General features: G+C 41.7%; 2 protein-coding genes across 3 annotated transcripts in view; one reads left to right on the top strand and one right to left on the bottom strand.

The window, feature by feature from the left end:
* The window catches only part of FBH1 (F-box DNA helicase 1), a 44737-nt gene extending 35311 nt beyond the window's left edge, over positions 1-9426 (bottom strand). For both annotated transcript variants that reach the window (XR_008530885.1, XM_054594059.1), the window contains exons 1-2: positions 9322-9426; positions 544-699 (exon numbers count right to left, since the gene is read on the bottom strand). Coding sequence is in view for 1 of the 2 variants with exons in the window: in XM_054594059.1 (XP_054450034.1) it covers positions 544-699; position 9322 (157 nt within the window). In the remaining variant the exon portion in view is untranslated. The remainder of the gene's footprint in view (positions 1-543; positions 700-9321) is intronic.
* Positions 9427-9623: 197 nt separating this feature from the next.
* Positions 9624-21157, top strand: ANKRD16 (ankyrin repeat domain 16). The gene is made up of 7 exons (XM_054594076.1): positions 9624-10555; positions 12652-12872; positions 14233-14275; positions 17165-17273; positions 17988-18149; positions 19307-19385; positions 20654-21157. Exons 1-7 carry the CDS (start codon positions 10236-10238, stop codon positions 20809-20811), a joined length of 1092 nt encoding a protein of 363 aa, XP_054450051.1. The 5' UTR covers positions 9624-10235; the 3' UTR covers positions 20812-21157.
* Positions 21158-22162: the final 1005 nt, after the last annotated feature.

The following is a 22162-nucleotide window of genomic DNA, read 5'->3' on the forward strand; positions in this document are numbered from 1 at the left end:
AGAGAGGCAGTGACATGACAGGAAATGGTACTTAAGAATAGTATGTATGTTCCAGCTGATTTTAAAGAAATAAAGTCTAAGGGCAAGGAGAAATGTTACTGCAGCAGTCCATGTCTAAGGTGGCCAAGAGCATGGTCTACCATGAAACCACTGAATAAGGGAACATTTTGAAGAAAAATAATGGGACACAATGGACCTGGTGACAACTGGACAGAGAGAATTGACAATTGGACAATTTCTAGAACCAAGACATCACAATGGTTCTAGATTGGAATAGCAGTGATATTAGTATGTGTTTCCTACCATGTTATAATTAAGCAAGCTAATGGAGTTCGTTCACTCACTTTTTCTCAAGGCCTTTACCAACCACTATAATAGAATGCGACTTTCATGGAAAACTCACTAATAATTTTTTTTAAGTGTCAAACTGTTGCAACAGGACTACAAAATCACAGCAGTAGTACTTAGAATTACTGGGAGATATTCAAAGGCCACAAACAGTACAGCTTCTGAAATGCAAGGTACTTTTTTTGGAAGACATACCTCTAGTCCCTCTTTTTGTTCTGGGTCTAGGATAGAGACCATGGTTCGGGTCTCTGTTTGTCCATCTTTGACAGAAGGGCTGGGTCACAGCCAAGTGACTCTGAGCTAAATGTTGGCAGTCAATGGCTGTAAGATGCTTCCGCTTAAACCGCCTCACTGTTTTGTACGAAAAGGCAGAAGAAATGGGACAATTGTTAGTTACCACCAATTCTACAAACAGGCCAGCAAATTATCCTTAATTTTCAAGGAATACAGTGACTGTGAATCATCCCAGACAGCCCTTTTCTTTTTGCCTATAGTCCCATCAATTTTTAGTCATTTCATTGTTTGTTAGCATTTCTTCCTCAAAACTTAGGAAAGAATCCAAAAATAATACCCTAAAAAGACTTCTTTTTCACTTACTATAATTTCTACAAGCCCTGATCATAAAATACACTCTCAGAAAGAAGTTTTCACTAACAGATAAATTGAACTCTATCTAGCACCTTTTTCTTGACTTTAGCCAAACATTTATGCTCCCATCATAACCATAAGTATTTAAGAGTTGGTTATAGCTTTCCAAAAATAAACCCATTCATCATCCCCTGTACAGTACATACCAGCTTCTCCAAGTCTCAGGACCAGAATGCAACGATTAATAAAACATTGTAAATTACTAGAGAAGACCATACTGTCTGCCTCTTAGCATCCAGAGGATCTCAGCATTGGGCATAGGATAGAAGCAAGGCTCCCAAGTAGAAGACGATTAAATCTACCTCTAAGAATCTTAAAGGAGGAAATCTCATATTCTCCCTTAGCAACACATTATAGCAACTGTACCACGAATTCTATTTCAAGTCTTTTTAGTTGCCCACCCAAATATACAATATATCCCTAAATTCAGTTTTTGGAATGACACAAGACAAAAGCTGTCAGAAGATTTGTATGGAAAAGGTATACATACATATATACATACATACATACATAATGCCCCTTGGAACATTTTCTATAAGTCTGTAAGAATGGCTCTATCCCATCTTTCCCCAGCCAACTCACTATAATGATGATGCCACAGTAAAAACAAAGAAGCACTGAAAATAACCGTCAACTAGGTAGTCATGTTTTAATCACATGTGTAAGAATCAAAGCATGCTCCAAGGAGGCAGGAAGCATTCCATGTTTTCCACTGTTGTACCCTCTGCAGGGAGCATGAAGGAGAATGAGAAGTCAGCAAAGTCAGAGTGGTAAGGTTGTGTGGTAGAGGAACCTAAGCCCTAGATCACTAGAAATCTTCTGGAGAACTGCTTTCAGGCAGAACTTCGCAAGGGCAGACCACATGGGGGAACCCTAAAATGTAGCACACCAGACAGACACGAGTACATCAAAAATACCCAAAAGAGCCCTGACCAATGTGGCTCAGTTGGTTGGACATGATCCCGTAAAGCAAAAAGTCATTGGTTTGATCCCGTCAGGGCACACGCCTAGGTTGCCAGCTGGCTCACTCAGTCCCTGGTTGGGGTGCCTACAAGAGGCAACGGATCAATGTTTCTCTCCCTCTTTCTCCCTCCCTTCCCATCTCTCTAAAAATAAATAAATAAAAAAATTTTAAAAGTGCCCCAAAGAAACTATTCTGCAAAAGTAGGTAATATGGACAAAGGAAGACTTTTATTTATGGATGTATTTTGTAAAATACATCTGAATCTTAAATGCTCGTTGAAAAGATTAAATGTTTGAAATTTAACAAAGGCATGGGAGCAAAAGAAAGTGGTAAGGGGAGTGAGTGGAAGAACAGTGTTCTACTTCTAAAATTCTGGTATATCCCAATGTGTTCTGGCAGGAAGCCATCATGGAAGGGTATAAGGCTAACAAATCGGGGGCAGGGCACCTAGAGAGGGCAATCTGGCTTCTGGGTACTAATATGGTTGCCTATATCATCCATTTGGAATGGCATCACCTGAGCCATGACTGCTTAACTGGGATGCAGAGCTAACACTTTTATTGTATTTATATACCCAAAATTACTTTTCTGACTTTAGCTGGAGTTCAGAAAAATTGAACTGTATTTTATCTGCCTCTCAGAACTCTGAGAGAGGAGGTGTTGTGATTCACTGAACTAGAAATCAGGAGCCCTGTGTTAAACAAATCATTTCACTAAAGGATGCATTGTGCATTCAGATTTGGAGTCAGAAGACCTCCTCCACTTGGTAGGTGTATTAATCACTAAAAGCCTTGATTTCCTTCTTATTAAAAATGGGGATTATAATAACCTGCCACACTGAATTCACAGAATAGTTATATGAGGTTCAAATGAGACAATATGGATGAAAGTACTTTGTGACACCCACGTTGAAGCTGACAAAACCTATCAGCTGAAATGTCAGAATTGCATATCAACCACACCATTCTGACTGTCTCCCAAAAGGTGCATAAAGTTTAATAGCATTAATATTCTTGCAAAATTATTTATAAAACCATAGTAAAATTCTAACCGCCCTTCTATTCTTATTAATAGGCTTTTAAACCAGCAGTGTAAATATAACTTTATCAAAATAAAGATGCTCAAATGCTACCTCTTCTTCCCCTGAGTCCCCCAAGGCCCATGGTATTCCTCCCTCCTCTACACAGCAAGTGCACTTTGCACCTCTCTTAAAGGGCACTTATTGTTAGAAGCTGCTCAAGATCCTTCAAGGAGCAAAGTCTAAGAGTGCTCCGTGATAAACGTGCACCCGTAAGAAAGATATGGAGAGAGGTCAGCATCACTTGTGGACTTTCAAACTCTGTGAGGCCCCAGAGATGCTCAACTGAGTCTCTTCCAAACCTAAGTGAGTATTTGAACCGCTCTTGGAGACTCTACCACAGTGACTCACAGAACTGTGCCATATCCATCAGGTGTTAGGACAAAAAAGAGACTGTATGAAACACACTCTGTCAAACACAATTTTGCCCCTCCCCACACTTTGTCTGCAATGGCTTTCTTACAGGGTGATATCTCTCTGATTCCCCTACTCCCATGGCCTCCTTTCTAAAGCTCCTAGCTCAGAGAGCTGGTCCTAGGTTTTTGCTATATGATTTCAAAATGATTACGTGGAGTTTGGCCCTTTACCTGTCATCGATCTCTTCTTCACTCTGGTAATGATCATCCCATCCTTGCCCAACTTCCTGCCCCCACCCCATCCTCCACCAGTCAGGCCCACTGATGAGATTAGACTGTTCAGTTTTCCTTGAACTACATTACTACTAAACCTCTACTATATTAGAAACCCTTAAAAGACAGGGAACATGTCTCATCAGCTTATTCCACACAGCACTTAGCACAATCCTTTGCAAATAACAGATACTCAAATATTTGTTGAATGAGCAGTATGTGGCTGATTCCTCAATTCTGTTTTAATCTGCCTGGCTTCTTATTTTAATCTTTTTATTGCAAAACAATTTACAAAACAAGTCACTGAAAGTAAAATAGAGTGCTTTGGGTTTTGTGGCAAAGACCGTAGCTCCTCTTCTTCCTTAGTACACAGCTAGTCTACACTTCCGCTAGTCAAGGATGTTGCTTTGAGCTCTAGTTCAGGGAAAGTGAATAAAGGGATGTGTCCCTCTTCACGGCCTGGCCCATAGAAACCTCTCACGCTTGTTCTTCCATTCTCTGCTCCCTTCCTGTGAACGGGGGAATCAAAGACACACATTCAAAAACGAAGAGCCTGCAGCAGCCTTGGTTCCAGGGATTATAGCTTTAAAGACTGCCATGCCTTCCCCATAACTAACTCTCTAACACTCTCTCGCCCCCCAGCCTCCCCCAACGCTGCCCCCTGCCCCCGCCCAGCAACCTGGATATACCTTAGATTGTTCTGGGACTGAGAACTGAACTCTGATTCTGAGGTTATTATATGTTTGCATCTGTTACTGTAGCCACACTTACCCTAATCATTCCAGGATCATTTGAAATTGATACCAAATAATTTCCTTTCTTCTCCTACCCTTTCTAATCATAATTATACCAAAAAGTCCTCTAAAATTACAGGTTACAACCATAAATGGACAAGATGAAGATACTAAGTACCTATAATTCCTGGAGGAAAAGGTTTTGTTTGTTTGTTTGTTTGTTTGTTTTTTAAATCAAGGCAATTCTAGTACAAGGTACCTTACTGGAGAAACTCCCCTTAAGAAGAACCACGGAGGGCAATTTTGCTACTCTAGAAAACTTACTGAGTCCCTAACCTCATCTTGTTAGTTTCCCACAACTCTTTCCCTCTTCTCCTAAGGACTCTGTGAAGGTCAACAAGTAGACACTTTCCCTCTTGCATTTCCTGTGGAGAGAGGCAGAGGTACACTGCAATGTAGCTCATTATTACAAGGATTCAAGTACTTCACAGGCCAAGATGCCCCCTGTGAGACCTACGAGCACAATTTAAACACAGTTAAGGACGTTATTCTTCAACTCCAGTATAGTAGAAAATATTCTTTCCAGCCAGGAAGCACTCTGCTGTAATAAAACCACCCCATATGTCTCTGAGATACTTGTCATAATTATTTGTGTAACTATGTGTCTAATATGTGTCAAATACAAATAATTGTCACTAAGATATATTTTATTATTATACTATTAACAATTGTTTGTGTAAGCGTGTACTGGTATGTCTTCCAGCCCTGGACTGAGAGTTCTATGGTCTGGTGGGAGGAAAGAGTGGGAAGTGCACTCAGCCCCAGCACCCACTGCATATTCCTCCATAAACAACTGTAAAACAAATGAACAATTGCGCAACTACAGCACTCCCCTCTAAAGAAGTTGAGCTTGTCTTCAAAACCCTATAGCATCTTTCAGCTCCTAAATGCTTCTTAACTTTTAAAGTTCTTTCACATACTCTCAGTTGATCTTCACGCAATTCTACAATTGTGCCATGATGAAACTGGGTCTCAGAGAAGGCTTGCTTGAAGTCAAAACACAACTTGTCGGTGATACAATGTAGGTCCTCTGACTCCCCAAGTCCAGTGTTCTTCTGGCTATAACGTCCTCCCTTCCATGTCCAGAAAGATTTAAAGCAGCTTCTAAAAACCTCAGGTTTAATTTCTGTGACTTTAAAAAAAAATCACTGTGCAATGTCATAACCAGTGAATAACAAGCAAGTATATGAATAACATAACTACAGGGAAAATATCACTAAATATAGTACACTCAAAATGGAAAAATTTCAGAATATTTGTCCCCATTAGTTCAAAAAGAGACAAGCACTGAAAGAAAACACTACGGAGCTAGCTCCTTCCCAAGTACTTACTCTTGATGCAAAGTCAGGTCTTTCTCAGCACCATAGCCTACTGCTTTACAAACCCAAAACTAGGCTCCAGGATCAACTGTCCTTAGGTCCTCCCACCCTGCAAACGGCTGCTCCTCCCTTAGAGACACATTCACTTAATACTGCAAACGAGGATGGAGGGAGCTTTTCAATATGAATGTTTCTCACAGGAAAAGAATGATTTTTTTTAAATAAGGAAAAACAAGAAAATAATCATATTTTTATGAACTAAAACATGTTTTTATATATTTGAATGGCTTTTTCTACTGTCAATTCATTCTACAACCACTTTTAACTATTCATTATGTCCAAAATTCATTAGAAACACCACAAATGCTTCTTCTCTTGGCATCTGTGGAATCAAATGTTATTTCAGTCACTGAAGATACAAAAATCAGTAAGACTTAGCCTGCCGATAAGGCAACTACCAAAACAAATACAAATTACTATACATAAGGCAATTTAAGTTCCACACAAATGCACACATGAAGTGTTATGATAATATATAAATAAAAGTGAATAGTTAGGAAAGTTGAAAAAGGCTTTATGAAGAGCTCAGCCTCAAAACATGAGTAGGATTCAATATGGCAAAAGAAACAATGTGTGCAAAGTCACAAAGCATCGAACGTCTGTGGCGGGAAGTTGAGTTTCATTAATACAAAGGGCTTATGAAAGGGGGACAAAGCTGGAAAAGGAATTTGGAGGCACAGACTATAAAGGTCCTTAAATACAGCAGTGGGCAAAAGTAGGTCTACATTTGTTTGTATGGAAAATACTACAATAATTAATAAATACAACCATAAACTCTGTGTTTCCTGTACTCAAGTTGCTTTTTCCCAACCCTGAATAATTTTAAGGAAATTAGACATTATCAGGTAGGCAATTCAGAGAATCATCTAGCTTTTAAGCAGGATCAATGTATTATACAATCAAATTTACACGTTAGAGCAGTACGCTGGATATAGGATAAACATGAAGGTTGTCAGGAAAACAAGGCAGAACATTACTTTACTGACCAAAGCAAGAGTTGGTAAAGGCCTGAGAGCACTAGCAGAGGCAGGAAGTAGGGGAAAGTGAAGATCAACGGATCTTTTCTAACAAGACTGGAAGAAAAAGATAAAAAAGGAAAGAACAAAGATAATGCACATGTCCAGCTAGAACTTAATGAGAATGTCATTAACACACTAAGAAGTAAAGGAGAGATAGTATTTTTCTCTTAATCAATTTTTCCTGGAGTGAGGAGAGGATAAGAGTTTTCAGTTTTGAAAACAGTTGTTTGTTTTGTTTTAAAGTTATCTGTAGAGCCCTGGCTGTGTGGCTCAGTTGGTTGGAGTATAGTCCCAAGCACCATGAGGTCGCAGGTTTGATTCCTGGTCTGGACACATGCCTAGGTTTTAGGTTTGATCCCCAGCTGGGACACATAAAGGAGGCAACCTATTGATCTTTCTCCTTCTCTCTTTCTGTCTCCCTTCCTCTCTCTAAATTCAATTAAAAAAACATATCCAAAAAAACATATCCTTGGGTGAGAATTAAAAAAATGATTTAAAGTTATTTGTAGAATACCAGGTAAAGCTCCAGGAGGAACTTTGAAATAAGAGACTGGTCCTCAAAAGGCATGTGAATTACACTTGAAATGTAAGATTTGAGGTACTTTGGTGAGATGCTTCTAGAAGTAGCTGAATCCACAGCCAGAGGAGCAGACAGAACCAAATTCAGTCTTCAAATAAAATCAGCCCAGGAAAGATAGAACAATACAAAAAGCAGAGAAAGACGACAACAAATCTGAAATTAGAGCTTTTAAGTCCAACATCAATTGGTGCTCACACACTTAAGATCATAGAACATGTCAAATGATCACAACACCAATGACCACAACTGAATGCTACATAACTATGGAATACAATGCAGGAGAAAGGAAAGAAGACAAAAGGCAACCACAATGGCAATGTGATCACATGTGAAATGAAAGTAAAGGCCAGACCACAAAAGACCACAAGCTCCAAAAGCCTGCACAAAGGAAATGGGTAACCCAAATGAAAAACTAGCAAGAGCCCAGAATAGTTCCATCCATTTGCTTCCTGTATACCACACTTTTGCTCCAGAAAATCACAGGGGCTGTGGACAGATTCACATACATTATCAACTACTTATTTAAAGGGGGATACAGGTCAAAATAAGTTTCTAAAAAAGATGAGAAACATTTGCATTTCACAAGAGAAACAGCTAAGTAACCAATCATCTGGATTTAAAATAGTTTATCCTATTGTGCATCCAATGTCTTTCGATTTTGTTTTTAAAAACAGGAAAACTAGGAGCATAAAGTAAGAGAAGGTGGATTGATTTGTAATTAGGATGGGGGGAGCATTTGCAGCAAAACCTGTGAAGCTATCACATGCTTTAACTTCCATTTGCATTGACTCCAACAGCAGCAGAAGGAACAATGCTTGGCATGTTCTAAAACTTCATGCATTTCAAACCACTTTCGTGCATTTTATTTATTTATTTATTTTTTTGAAGTGGCAAGACACAATGGCAAACACTTCAGCAAAGTTGATAGTGGATCTAGCTTTGTCTCCAGTGACTGTCAATTTGCCCAGTAATTAACCAAAATTAATCTGCTCACTGACAAAATGGGCTTGTTTTCATAAGCCCGTACCAGAGGCCTTTTTTTTTCTTTTCTTTTTTTTTTCATTTTATGTCCCTGAATTTATTTTAGCACAGGGCCAGGAACTAGCAGACACACTCACTAGGTGCTACCATCCTTCCTTCCATCAGACTTTATTATAATCTATACTTTCGTGGCAAAATCACTAACTTTTTAGGACCCACCGATAATGATGACTTACAGGGTTGTTTGTGGGTTACATAAAGTGCTTTGTAAACCATAGAGTGCAATATAATATGGAGAACATAATTGTTTCTAGGTCTGGCAAATAGTAGCAACACCCATTTTACCTTTAAAGGAACTTGAAAACACTAAGGTTTAAATAACTAGTACCTGATTATACCGGGAAAGAACTTCCTTCCAGCCCCCCATACAGCTTGCTGAGATCTCAGCGTTATGCTCCACAAGCTCAAGGCCTTCCCACATCACCTCAATTTTTCTTAATATTCAGGTAAGGGGAAGGAAGACTACAAATAAAAGAGGCAAAAGGACGCAATAAAATGACTCGCCCAAGGTCAAAATACAGGAGTAGAAAAGGAATGCTGGCTTGCCGGCAGCCGAGGTCACATCCCCCGTAACTCCTACAATCACCGAGAAACGACGAGATCCCCACTTCCCGGGCGCAAGGACGTAGCGTAGGCGCGCCCCTCGGCCTCCAGTGTGCAAGCCCCGCCGCTCGCTTTAGCTCACCAGCCGCCCGACAGCCCAGGCCCGGGGTCCTTAAGCCCCCCGCAGACCCGCCCCCCGCCCTTAGAGACCAGACCCTCGCTCAGGACCCCAAAAGGTTAAGTGTTCACAGCGCAGGGTCCCGCCCGCGCTCCCTGACTCGTCCGCGGCCTCACGCACTATAGCGCTCCGGACCGGGGCTCCAGCCACCGCCGTCGCCTCCCAGTCCCGGCGTCCACAGGGCAGCGCTAGCTTAAACAGGCCTTGGACTTCCTCTGACAGCTCGGCCCCTCCGCTGCCCCGGGAAGAGCCAGCCTCCGGGCTGACGGACTTCCCCCGTGGCCAATCGGAACGCGCGTGCGGAGGGGGCGCGGCCCCGGCTAGCGGCCCCGCCCCGCCCATGCTTCCGCTACCGCGAGGAGACCAATGGAAACTTTCCCAGAGTTCCTCCGTGCTCTCGGGGTCCCAAGGACGGGCCGCAGTGGGGCGGAGGCTGGCTACAGTTCGATGAGGGACTGCCTTTGGGTCGGGATGCGCCGGACCCCACCGCAGCCCTAAGGGTGGTATCTCCCTGCTGAAGAGTACGGGCGGTAGCTCCGGCCGGGCTCCTTTATCGGTGTCTCGTGGGCGCGGAGCTACCTTTGAGCTGGCCCGGATCGGAGCCCTTCACTAGTGCGGGTACCTCACTGACCCCCTGGAGGCGGTCAGGTCCCGTACTGGCCCTACTGCGGCGCGGAGTGAGTGCGGTCCCCGGCGGGCTCCAGGCGGCACGCGCCCCTCCCGGTGGGTTTGAGAGCTGCTCACCGACTACCGAGTGTTCTGCCCCAAAATGAAATCCGTGCAGGCGGAAGCCTCCGTAAGTGCCGCGCGTCCTCGAACACGACTGCGCCCGCACCTGGAGCGCGCGTTCGCAGCCACCTGCGAGGTGAGTTTTTTGCAGGCGCACTAACCACCCGGCAAAGGGAAGCGCGGTCTCTCCCCCGCCCCAACGCCGGGCGGGGTCCGGAGTGGGAAACGGACACCCCGTGGCGTAAGTACGCCCACCCCAAACAGGGGCGGTCAGGGGACTCGGGCACCTTCTGGCCCCGGTGACCATGGCGGCGCCCAGGGACCCGAGGCGGCTCTTCAGGCTGGTGCAAGAAGGTCAGCTGTGCGTCCTGCGAGAGGAGCTGCAGAGAGGAGGGGGCGCCGGCTGCCCGGGGCCTATGGGCGACACCCTGCTGCACTGCGCCGCCCGCCACGGGCGTCGGGACATACTTGCTTGTCTGGCTGAGGACTGGGATATGGACATCGAGGCCGCCAACCGAGACTACAAGCGGCCTCTGCACGAAGCTGCCTCCATGGGCCACCAGGATTGCGTGCAGTACCTGCTGTGCCGAGGAGCCACGGTCGACTGTCTGAAGAGGGGTGACTGGTAGGTAGTGGGAGTTCAGAAAGATACCCTTTCCGCAGAATCATAGATCCCCATTTACTTTGTCTGCCGCTATTGCATGGCTTCTCAGCCTTCCCCATTAGGGCACATTGTACCTACCCTTATGGGGGTCAACTGGTCCAGGCATTTGTTTCCCTTTATAAAAGAACAGTGCAGAATATTATCGGATAGAATAATATCAAATTGTACTACATATAACATGAGCCCCGGCATACGAAATTCTTCTGGGGGCATCTAGGTAAATGATTACTTCACCAATGGCATTGATTTAACTTTTCATTTTGAAATAGTTATATGTTCACAGAAGGAAACGGTCAGGGAAGCCCCGTGTGCCCTTTCCCCAGACTCCCCCTAGGTTAACCTCTTACACAGTTACATTATAATAACAGGACTAAGAAATTGACATTGCTACAAACAGTATACTTATTCACATTTCACCAGATTATACATGCTTGTGTGTAGGTGGTGGTGCTGTGATTTTATCATGTATTAAACCTTGCATAACCACCTCCACAGTCAAGCTACTCACTTGTACCATCACACAAACCAAATGCATTTTCTTAGACCAGCGTTGTTTTCAGTAGTCACTATGTCTGGCTCCTTAGCGGTTATGAAGGCCATGAGATTCATAACATAATGAAGTTCTTGCATACAAATAATTCCTGATTGAGATATAAATAAGAAACATAGCAGACAGCCATATACAGTAAAGTGTATTTTGCCCACTAAGGATTGGAGTAGGCCTGGTTGTGTTTTGAGGGTTTCACTTTGGCTGTGACTAAAGCACAAGACTGATTTTCTTGTGCTGCTGGTAAATTGATATAAAGACAGTTCTAAACCCTGGTTTTGTGGTTCAGCTCGTTAGGGCTTTGTCCCACACACCAAAAGTTTGTGGGCTCAACCCTGGGTCAAGACACACATGGAGGCAGCTGATCAGATCTCTCTCCCTCTCTCTCCCCCCTCCTCCCACTCCTTATTTCCTCGCTCTAAAATGAATAACATTTCCTTGGGTGAGGTTTAAAAAAATAAAGACAGTTCCAAGAGGCAAATACTCATACACTCCTCAAAATAATTCTTCAGATAAGGAAACAGCTTCCAAAAAATTAAAATTAAACACACACACACACTAAAAGGAGGAGATTCATTTGATTATGTATTTGGGATGTGTATAGTCACAGGAGACATTTTTCCCATTCTTACCTTTTTGGCTTTCTGAAATACCTTCCCTGCTTTTCCAATTATCCCGCCTTGCTCAAGATTCATTCTCTCTGTGAAGCTCCTTTTGAAGATTTCAGCCTTCATTTACCTGGGTTTTTCCCCCTTAATTTCTCATTTGCTATCATTACTACATTACCTTCTTGATGATGAGACCTTAGAAATCATCCAAGTATAGTGAGCTATGACTATGTGTCAGACACAGGTTCTAATCCTGGGAACAAGGAGATAAACAAGATCTGACCCTGCTTTTCAGAAATCATAGCCCCCTTGTTTTGCCGACAAAAAACCAAAAAGCTCATGGAGGTGAAATGGCTTACCCCAAATCAATTTATGTAGTTCAGTCTCCTATAGTTGTAGAGACAAGTCAGTTCAGATACTTATTGTAATCACACAGTTTTATTTGCTTCACTAGCATATGCTTCTTATGGCTAGGTGCTGTGTCAAATGCTCTTTCTAAACTCCTTTTCAACACAATGTAATTAACAAATGGTTTCTGACTGAAGTGAGTGGGGTAAGTCCAGCAGAGTTCCTCTTATGCAGTATTCTTCAGGACACACTTTATGGTTGTATGTGCTCTGCCTAGATTCAATGCCATACTATAAACTAGCTCAGGAGCAGCTTGGCCTCCTCTGTATTCCCTTCCTGCAGGCATGCCTACATGACAATTATTTTCCCCTTGTTACTGCACCCAGGGTCCTCAGGACAGGCAGAGAAGTTGCCAGTGTTTCCTGCTTCCCAGACCCCTGAGTCCTCTAGGTTTTTCATCTCTACCAAGGATATATGTTTTTTAAAGACCTGGTCGCACCCTTCTAATGTCTCAGCTGCCCGTCCACCTCACAGCTTGTCCTATATGGCCTTAGGACTCCTCTGATGATGGCTTGCACAAGGAAGAATCTTGAAGTGATCCAGGACCTTGTGGAACATGGCGCAGATCCACTTCTGAAGAACAAAGATGGCTGGAACAGCTTCCACATCGCCTGCCGAGAAGGTGACCCTCAGATCATCCAGTACTTGCTCACTGTTTCCCCAGATTCCTGGAAGACCGAGAGCAAAATTGGCAGAACTCCTCTGCACACAGCAGGTATGGCCCAGAGCTCTGCAGGGATGCAAGCAGGGATGTGCATGTTGCCTTCCCCAGCACTGCAGGATGCCATCAAGTTGGAGGTTTTACAAAATAGAGATCAGGGAATAAGAGCAGCTTTGGGGTGTTGGCATACACTTAGTTTTCAAAGCTAATGTCATTTGGCACTTAACATGCTCTTCTCTTAGTTCACTTTTCATGTATATCATTCCTGCTCTCCCCAGCTAGTTAGATGGCAAGCTGGTTTTGTTCCTTACTAACAAGTTTTCCTCGTCAACAAGTTAATGATGATAATGATGCCCATATCACAAGGTTCTTACAGGATTTAAGGAGCCAAATATATATAAACCCCTTAGTACTTAACACATGAGCACAGAACTAGCTGCTACTATTTTATGATCATTTTCATATTGCTTTTATTATTAAAGGCAGTAGGAAAAGAGACAGTTTTTAAAATATCTTCAGCAATACCTACCACAGCACTACCCATTTAAATAAATACAGGGATTTATAAATATTTGGATATGAGGGTATTTGACTTATCTACTGATAATGTCAAATATAAATTTGGGGTACAGTTTTCATTGTTTTGAATAATTCTTAATTCTGAATTATCTATTTGTACAGTATTTTAAACTAGTAAAAAGCAAAAATGCTGTGGCATAAGATGAAATGAATGTTATTGAGCTCAACAGGCCAGATCAAGAAATTTAGAAAATAATTTTCAGCCTTATAGAGAGTATATTTAGAATATAGAGCTGTTAGTTTCTCTAAAAATCAATGTTTGTGACATGATATAGTTTAGGAAATAGGCATACATTTGTTCTAGCCACAGGGGACAGGTAGGGACCAAGGAATTCTTTTTACAGCTTTGCCAGTGAGTAGAAAACATTTCTCTTTTCACTGATTGTTTGACTCACCACTCTTCTGGAGAAACAGCACCTAGTTATTTACACAAAGTAGTAGAGCACAGATAGTCAAAGATCTTTATTATTGATTATAGTTATTTTTAATAGAAGAATTAAGTTCTTGGTTATTTTGTCATGGATTACTCTTAAAATGTTTTACATATTCTAGGCAAAAACTGACTGGTCCAGCACAAAAGTGAAGAGATAAGTCTAGGATTGAAAATTTGTCATGAAAGTACTCAAAAACACAAGATAATCAGTTTTGGCTGTGAACCTATTCATTAACAACATTCTTTATCAGTTATCCAGCCAAATTTTTATTAATGTACCTAATATAATTATACCTTCCTGTAAGTCATAGCTAAAGAGATGGGACAGAGACTGGTGCCAGGAGGAAAGAAGCCTTGTACGTGTCCACCTAAAAGCTCTAATTCTCAACTCTCTTCTCCCAGCAATGCATGGCTGTTTAGAGGCAGTAAAGGTGCTTCTTCAGAGGTAAGAACAAAACAAAATGGAGGAAGATACTTGCTAATTATGACAGTTAATATCGATGCTACATGAAGAGCTCAAGCAAATTGTTCATAGAGCAATTAAGGCACCAAAGGAGAAATGAACAAAGGACATAAGCAGATAAAGAATATAAAACAAAAATAGCTTAAGAAACATGAGCTATTTGTCTATTCATTCAACAATATTCATCTATTTATTCAGTACCTATTATGAATTGTACCAGATGCAGGGGCTGCAATAGAAATGAGACAACGTGGTTTCCCTCTCATGGAAGTCACAGACACTGCACACGTCATGCTAGTCTAGTGCCCATTACAAGGAATTGCAGGACCCCTACAGGAACATATGACAGGAAGACACAACTAGGCCTAGGAGTAAGGAATCTCAGTGCCAGTGATATTTAAACTGTGACCTGAAGGAGATAGAGAGTAGGAAGCAGGAGGGCATTCCAGACCGAGGAAACAGTACCCAGGAATGCTCTGAGCCTGGAAAAAACAGTGCATGTAAGGAAATGAAAGAAGTTCAGTATACGCTGAAGCCCATAGTTTGGCGGGTGGCGGGTGGCGGGGTGGGGAGAGAATGGTGCAGGGTGAGGCTGGAGAGGAAGGCCAGGTTTTAGGTTTTATCCTAAGCATGTAAGATTCCACGGAAGTATTTTAAGCGTTGGAGGTGGGTGGTAAGAAATTTGCATTTTTCAAAGATTCTCCGGTTGCAAAATAGAGAATGAATTGGAGAAGCAACAGTGGGTGCTATGAAAGTTGGTGGGAGGCTATTGTAGTTAAACAGGAGAGAAATCATGGTAGCTGGACTGAGAAGCTGACTGTAGGGATGAAAAAAAGATTTGGAAATACTAAAGTAGAATCAATAGATCTAGGGGAATAATTCAATAAAACAAATGAGGGAGAAGGAAAAGTCAGATGACTTTCAGGTTTCTCACTTAAGCAACTGGTGTGACAGTGCTTGTGCCATTTACTGAGGTAGAGAGCAGTGGAGGAGGAGCAGGTTTTGTGGGAGCAGATGACAGTTTCATTTTGGGACACGTTGAGTTGCATGTATCTGTGAGACATCCAAGCAAAGACATCAGGGGGGCAGCTAGAGGCACAGATACTAAGCCCAAAGGACAGACATGGGCTGAGATACAAATGTGGGCCTCATCAACATAGAAATGATGATTGAATTCATAGGAGCAGAAGAGATTACCTGAGAAGACAACATATTGTATGATGAGAAGAGAACTTATGCAGTATCTCGAAAGCACGGCTTATGTGCAGGGCTTGTCTGCTGCAAGTTGAAACATACTTGGTTGTCTGAAAATTTATAAATAATTCATTGAACAAACATTTTTTTTAAGCACCTCCTATGTGTTAGGTGCTGGGTGGTGAGCAAAACAAACCAGTCCTTTCCCTATAGGCTAGTGTGGAAGCCAATTATAAACAATCAGAGAAATAAATACCATAAAATTATAAATGGTAATACAGGTATCTCCACCTTTCTGAAAGTTTGCATTATCCCACTTTGCCTCTGCATAAGACCCATGTTACTTCCTGTTTTCACAAACCAAAAAAATCTGAAAAGGATTTTCACTTTTATGAGAAAAACTGTTACTGTACTAATGTAGGTCTTTCATAAAAGTGAAGTGGCATATTGTAATGCAAACTTTCAGAAAGATGGAGGTACCATTTTACACCATTTTGGCTTTCATTGATTTCATAGGAATACTCTACTTTCCGATAGCAGGGAAAACCTGTAATACTACAAATAAAAAATATACCATGGTAAAGGAAGCATGGGTACTGTTGACGCAGGAGAGAAGACAGGCCTCTGTGAGGTCACATTGAAGCCATGATTTGAAGGGTGAGCTGGAGTTTGCCAAGTGAAGAATGCAGAAATAGTGTTCTAAGCGAAGAGGATCAGCAAGTGCAAAGGCGGCAAAGAGATGGGCAAGTGAGAGAGCAGGAAAAAGGCAGGACCATGAAGAAGGTAGGAAGAGAAGATGATTGGACTGATGGGAGGTGAGACTGAGAAGATAAGACAGGAGGTTGAAGGTAGGAATGGGAAAAGGGAAGGTGGGACCCAGAAGAAGAAAGGTTATGACCAGGAAGCCAGTGGGGCAGGTAGGATGGTAAGAAACGTAGAAATGTAAGAAGATAGGACAGGTGGGAGGTGGGACTAAGAAGATGGTAGGACAGGGAGGACCAGGAAATAAGCAGGACCTAGAAGAAAGGACCACCAGGAAGAAGGCAGTGTGCTGTACGCACAGGGTGGTAGGTATGTCAGTGGGAGAAACCTAGAGAGGTAAGTTGGTGCCACATTGTCTTGGCCAGCAGAGGTCATGCTGAGGTTCCAGGTTTTGTGCTTTGGTTCCGGAAAGGGTTTTTAACAGGAGAGGCTATACCCAAATCGTATGGTGAAAAGATTATTCTGGTAGCTGTGAGAATGGATTAGCAAGGCAGAAGCCAAGGTGAGGAAAATGGTCAGGAGACTCTTGTCTATTGTCTTAAGGGGTGAAAGCATAGAATGAAAGACACAATTAAAAAAATTTTTTTTGAATGCAGCATTGAGAGGTTTTGGTCATATATTGGTTATGAGGGCTTAGGGATGACTTCAGGGCTTCTGGCAAGAGAAGCTGGAGAGATGCTAGTCCGTAATGTGGGATGACAGAGGTTAGAGGAGGAGCAGATTTACTGCGTGAAATTGACAGTGTTGAAGAGCTAAGTTCTGATATTGAGATATGGGGAAAGAGGGAGAGTGCTCCAGATTTTCACAGATCATTTGTAGGGCATGTCACCTACTGCAGGTGTTCAAGAGTCAACTGTCCATTGGGTTTGAAGCAGTGGCTTTTCTCAGGTCTGTTATATTCTGTTTGGGCTCTAGGTGTCAGTATGAACCGGACTGCAGAGACAAGTGTGGCCTCACACCCTTTATGGATGCAGTTCAGTGCGGGCACATCAACACAGCCAGGCTGCTCCTTGAAAGACATAAGGTACAGCAATGGTTTGATTTTATTCCTTCGGTTTTTCATATGAGTTTTAGGTCATAGGATAAACAGAAATCATAGTCATATCCTGGGTTCAAATCCCAGTACTGCCACGGTCCCCCTGTGAGACCTCCTGACCTCTTTAAGCATCAGTATTTTTATCTGTAAGATGCCAACAAATATAAATTCTTCAGAGGGTTACTCTAATAAGTAAATAGTATGATGTATATAAAGCAGTTAGCAAAGTAAGAATTCAATAAACAGCTGTTTTATAGTAAAAACAACCAACTCCCCACTGAGTACATTTTTGTACTTTGGGGATCAAAGGATTGGTCCCCAACCTTTTTGGTACTAGGGACTGCTTTTGTGAAAGACAATTTTTCCACAGCCAGGGCGGACAGGAGGCGGAGCTCAGGTGGTAAGGCAAGCGAAGCTTCGCTCACCTGTGGCTGGGTATCTAACAGGCCACTGACCAATACCAGTCCATGGCCCAGGAGTTGGGAACCCCTGCTTTAAAGCATTGAATCTTAACCATTTTTGTTTGTTTGTTTGTTTATAGGGTCTTTGTTAACTCTTTTGTTAAGAGTCTAACAAAAGCTATAACACATTGGCCCAGAAAAACATACATAGCCCCCAAAGTTTACCTAAAATGTCAGAAGAGCCATGGACCCAGGTTTCTCTGCTTCTTATTTTTGTTCCTATCTCTTCCCAATCTACTAGGCTTGCATTTCTGCTGAGGATTCCCTGGGGGCCCAGGCTATACACAGGGCAGCAGTCACTGGGCAGAGTGAAGCCATCCAGTTTTTGGTCTCTGAACTTGGCATTGATGTAGACATGAGAGCAACATCGACCCACCTCACAGCACTTCATTACGCAGCTAAGGTTTGTTTCTTTTCGTAAGGGTGTCCCTGCTTCCTTAGGCTTGCCTTACTCCACTGATAAATAGCTCCACAGTTCTATTCCTTTGGCTCCGCCTCTGTGGAAGAAATTGCTCACGATATGTTCCTGAAATGTTCATGGTCTGAAGCCCTGTGTCCCTTTAAATAGAAACCTGCCTTTATTGGTTGCTAGGTAGAAACCAAAAACACCCTTTATTCCATAAAATGCCTGGACTTTGTTTCCTTCTGCCCTTTTTTTTGTAATCAAGAATGGTGTTATTTGAAGCTGTAAAATTCCATTGTATCAAATTCCTAGCTCTCTATCCTTATGGTAGATTTCAGAAGTTAAAATTTCTTTAACTGAGGTAAGGGAATTGCATTTACTGGCCTCTCTAATGTATAAAATAGTTAACACATGCAAAAAGTTTTCACTACAAAAATAGCTGCTTATATCCTCCCGTTTAAATGCTGAAAGCCTTTTGTTTATTTTCTCTAACATGATTGGCTACTTGCCTTTACTTGTTTTTCTAGCAACAAGAGTAAATATTTTCTGGTGAACTACACATTCTTACCTGCATTCCCCTATGAGAAAGTAGATAGATAAACGAGGGTGGGCTATCAGTGTGGTCTGTGGCCATGGGGGCAGGGAAGTAGGAAGCTGGTGGGTCCATCCATAGAAGACTGAACCTCCAACCTTGACTTTAGTCTCACCACATACTAACAGACTAACTGGCTAGACAGAAAGTGTATGAATTGCCTCATGAATGATAATGCCAGCTACGATGAGAGTCCCATCCAGGAGAGGTGACCATTTTTTTCTAGTTTATTTCTGCCCTAAATATTTTAGCAAAGAGTATATGTGCTTGGGATAATTTTGGAGTTGTGTGTTCACAAGATATCACAATAATTCTACTCATTACACTGAAGGAAATCCAACTGTTTTAGTTGATAGTTTGGCCTACAAAATTGACCATCTATATTCTAATAACTGAATATCACCAAAACCTCTCTTTAATTTGAGGGTGATATAATGAGTTTTCCTTTAGATATGAAAATCAGTTTTAGCAGTTGAGTATTTTAGAGAAAGGACCTAATATATACATTAGTGTTTATGTTTAAAGGTCCTTGTCACAGTGGTAACGAGTTTATTTCAACCCTTAGGAAGGACATGTGAGCACAGTTCAGATGCTCATATCCCTGGGTGCTGACATCAACTCTAAAGATGAAAGAAATCGATCAGGTACGACTTCTTTGTGCCTTGGAAATTATCAGTCAATGGAATATAAACAACACATGGACTTTAAAAAATGTTTTTCTTTTCTAAGGTTGTACATTTTTTTCTTTAAATCCTCACCTGAAGATACTTCTGTTGATTAGAGAGAGAGAGAGGGAGAGTAAGAAAGAGAGAAACATCAATTGCACTTCTATTGGGGATCAAACTCACAACCTGGGTATGTGCCCTGGCTGGGAATTGAACTCACTACTTTTTGGTGTACAGGATGACACTTCAACCAACCGAGACACCTGGCCAGGGCTAAAAACATCGGTTTTAATATTCTAATACTAGCTCAGCAACTTCTTTAAAACAACATCTCTGTTTGCAAAGCCATAGAACTGTTACTGTTACCATGGCAATGATGACTACCACTCATTACTACTGCTGTTACTATTACTGTTTTTATTATTTTAAACTGCAAAAATATATGTGGCATAAAAGCACTTTCTATTTTCATCCATGATGTTACCAGCTATCCAGGTATTCATTCTATAGATTCTTCATAGGTAATCTGTTTGAAGTATACTTAAAAACTATAGCCATTACAATTTTCTCAATTTAGGGCTCAAAAGGATATTTTGAGAGCTAATCTTTTAAACTCTGAGTTTAGTAACCTCAGTAACATTCTGTGCATCATTCTTCAGGAGTTTAGTGGGAGCTTCATGGTGCTTCAAAGACTCAGAGATTTAAAAAGAACAAAACCTCATAGATAATTAACTACTCACTCTCAGGCTACAGAGGATGGTCACTAAATTCAAGGACACAGACTTTCTCCCAAAGATGAAAACAGAAGCCAGGGTGCCTTCAGTGCCCATTTCTAACCAGAACAGGAAGATTTGTCAGATGTTTTTGTTTTATTGCATTTGGCGGGGTGGAGGGTTTGGTCACATCATTCTTATTCATGGTAATATTTTTACTTACACAGAGATTTCATGAAACTTTGAAAATGTTTTCTATACCATTTAAAGTCTATGTCTCATAAACTTGCTTTGTTGTTTTAGGCAAGGTTCTTAAATCCTTTCCAGTCGGTCTTACTATTTTAAAGCCATTTCCAATCCGATCTGGTTAAAAGGGAAAATGTTTTGATCTTGTATAGGCAAAGTCATACAGATGGATTATGGAAATATAAAACCTGTACAATTGAAAGAATATTTTTGTTAAGAGCAACTGACTAGGTCAGTATTGCTTTGGGGGTCATGCACCAAGTTCACATGGCTTCTGTCTCTTCTCAGCCCTGCACCTGGCCTGCGCGGGTCAGCACGAGGCCTGCATCGAGTTTCTTCTGCGGTCTGGGCTGAGGGACTCTCCAGACCTCACGGGCACCCTGGCGCAGCAGCTCACACGGAGTGCAGACATCCTTCAGCGCTTTAGCCACAGTACGACAGCATGAAGGTGTTTCTAAACAAAGGCATAAAACTCATGGTAACTTAAATGCTGCAGCTAGTCAACCAGGTTCAATGAAGTCTTCGTATAGCCTCCTGCACTCTCCACTGCATCTGAGATTCACAGAAGATGTGGACACTGGCTTCCTAGCTGGAGGGCAGGCACACTCAGAATCTCCCCTTACCCGCATTTCATCGTGGCCTTCAAGGAGACTTGGTATTTGTGAAGTCAGTGTCTGGGCTCCTTAGAGAAGCATGTAATGTGTGTGAATATAATACCTATATATGTATACTGTATTATATTGTATATATATATGTGTATATGTGAAATGTTTTATAGTAAATATTATATGGTAAGGCAATAATAATATTAAAAATATAACAGATTACTATTAGCTTGAACCATATATAATTGGTCTATTTATTTTCTTTCATAGGCATTTTCTTGGTTGTAGGAACAAGTTTAACTTAGTTTGGTAGCCAGGAAAGAAATACTTATAATCTGTTTTATTTATACAGACATTTGCAAGGAATTAATGAAAATGTTTCTATATTCTAAGCACTGCTAGTTAAGCTATTCTTTGATCTTGAGATTATTTTTTTTATTAGACGAGTTCTGTATTTATTCCCTTGGGATAATAAATACACCTAAAAGATGCATCTAAGATATTTTCAAAACTCTTCTGTTATTACCTCAGTTGAGGAATGGGGTTTTTTGTTAAAGCCTGTGGGTCACATTTCCTGTCCCATGCCATCTGCCACTGAAACCTGTGATTATGAAGGAACGAACACTTGATGTTGTACCTTTTAAAAAAATTCGTAGCAAATTAAACATTGTAAATAGGATGAGTCCTCAGGCATTTGGATTCTTTTTCTTTTTTTTAGGGTAATTTTTTCTGAATTGCAGAGGACAGTAGTCAGTCCAAGTCAATCTGTTGAAAGATTGAATGCATCCATCACAAGCAAGGCCTAATCCCCTTGTTCAGGGTAGTCCCTTAAGAACTTGTCACACACCGAGCTACTTTTGGAGGTGTACTGGGCTGGGTGGACAGCCAGAAATTCCAGTTCTTAATTATTCCCAGATGTTACTGGCTGAGTCCTGTCCCCAACAATCAAATAAACATCTGGCAGTAACACAACTTGATTATATAATCTTGTCTCGTGACCTCTGCGTCACATACATTGCATCTGCACTGATTCAAGCTGCAGTTACATTTCCTGTGGCTTTAGATATGTCTGCGTCTCTGCCCTTTGGTTATGAAGACAGTCCTGTCATGTGCAGGTGGGATAGAAGAACAGCCTAGTGCTGGCTTCCTCAACGGCTCAGCATCCATGTGAAGCAGCTGTTAATATCCAATG

The sequence above is a fragment of the Pteronotus mesoamericanus genome, unplaced genomic scaffold, assembly GCF_021234165.1.
Source record: "Pteronotus mesoamericanus isolate MK-2021 breed Mesoamerican mustached bat unplaced genomic scaffold, CSHL_Meso_final contig_130, whole genome shotgun sequence".
Taxonomy (NCBI): Eukaryota; Metazoa; Chordata; class Mammalia; order Chiroptera; family Mormoopidae; genus Pteronotus; species Pteronotus mesoamericanus.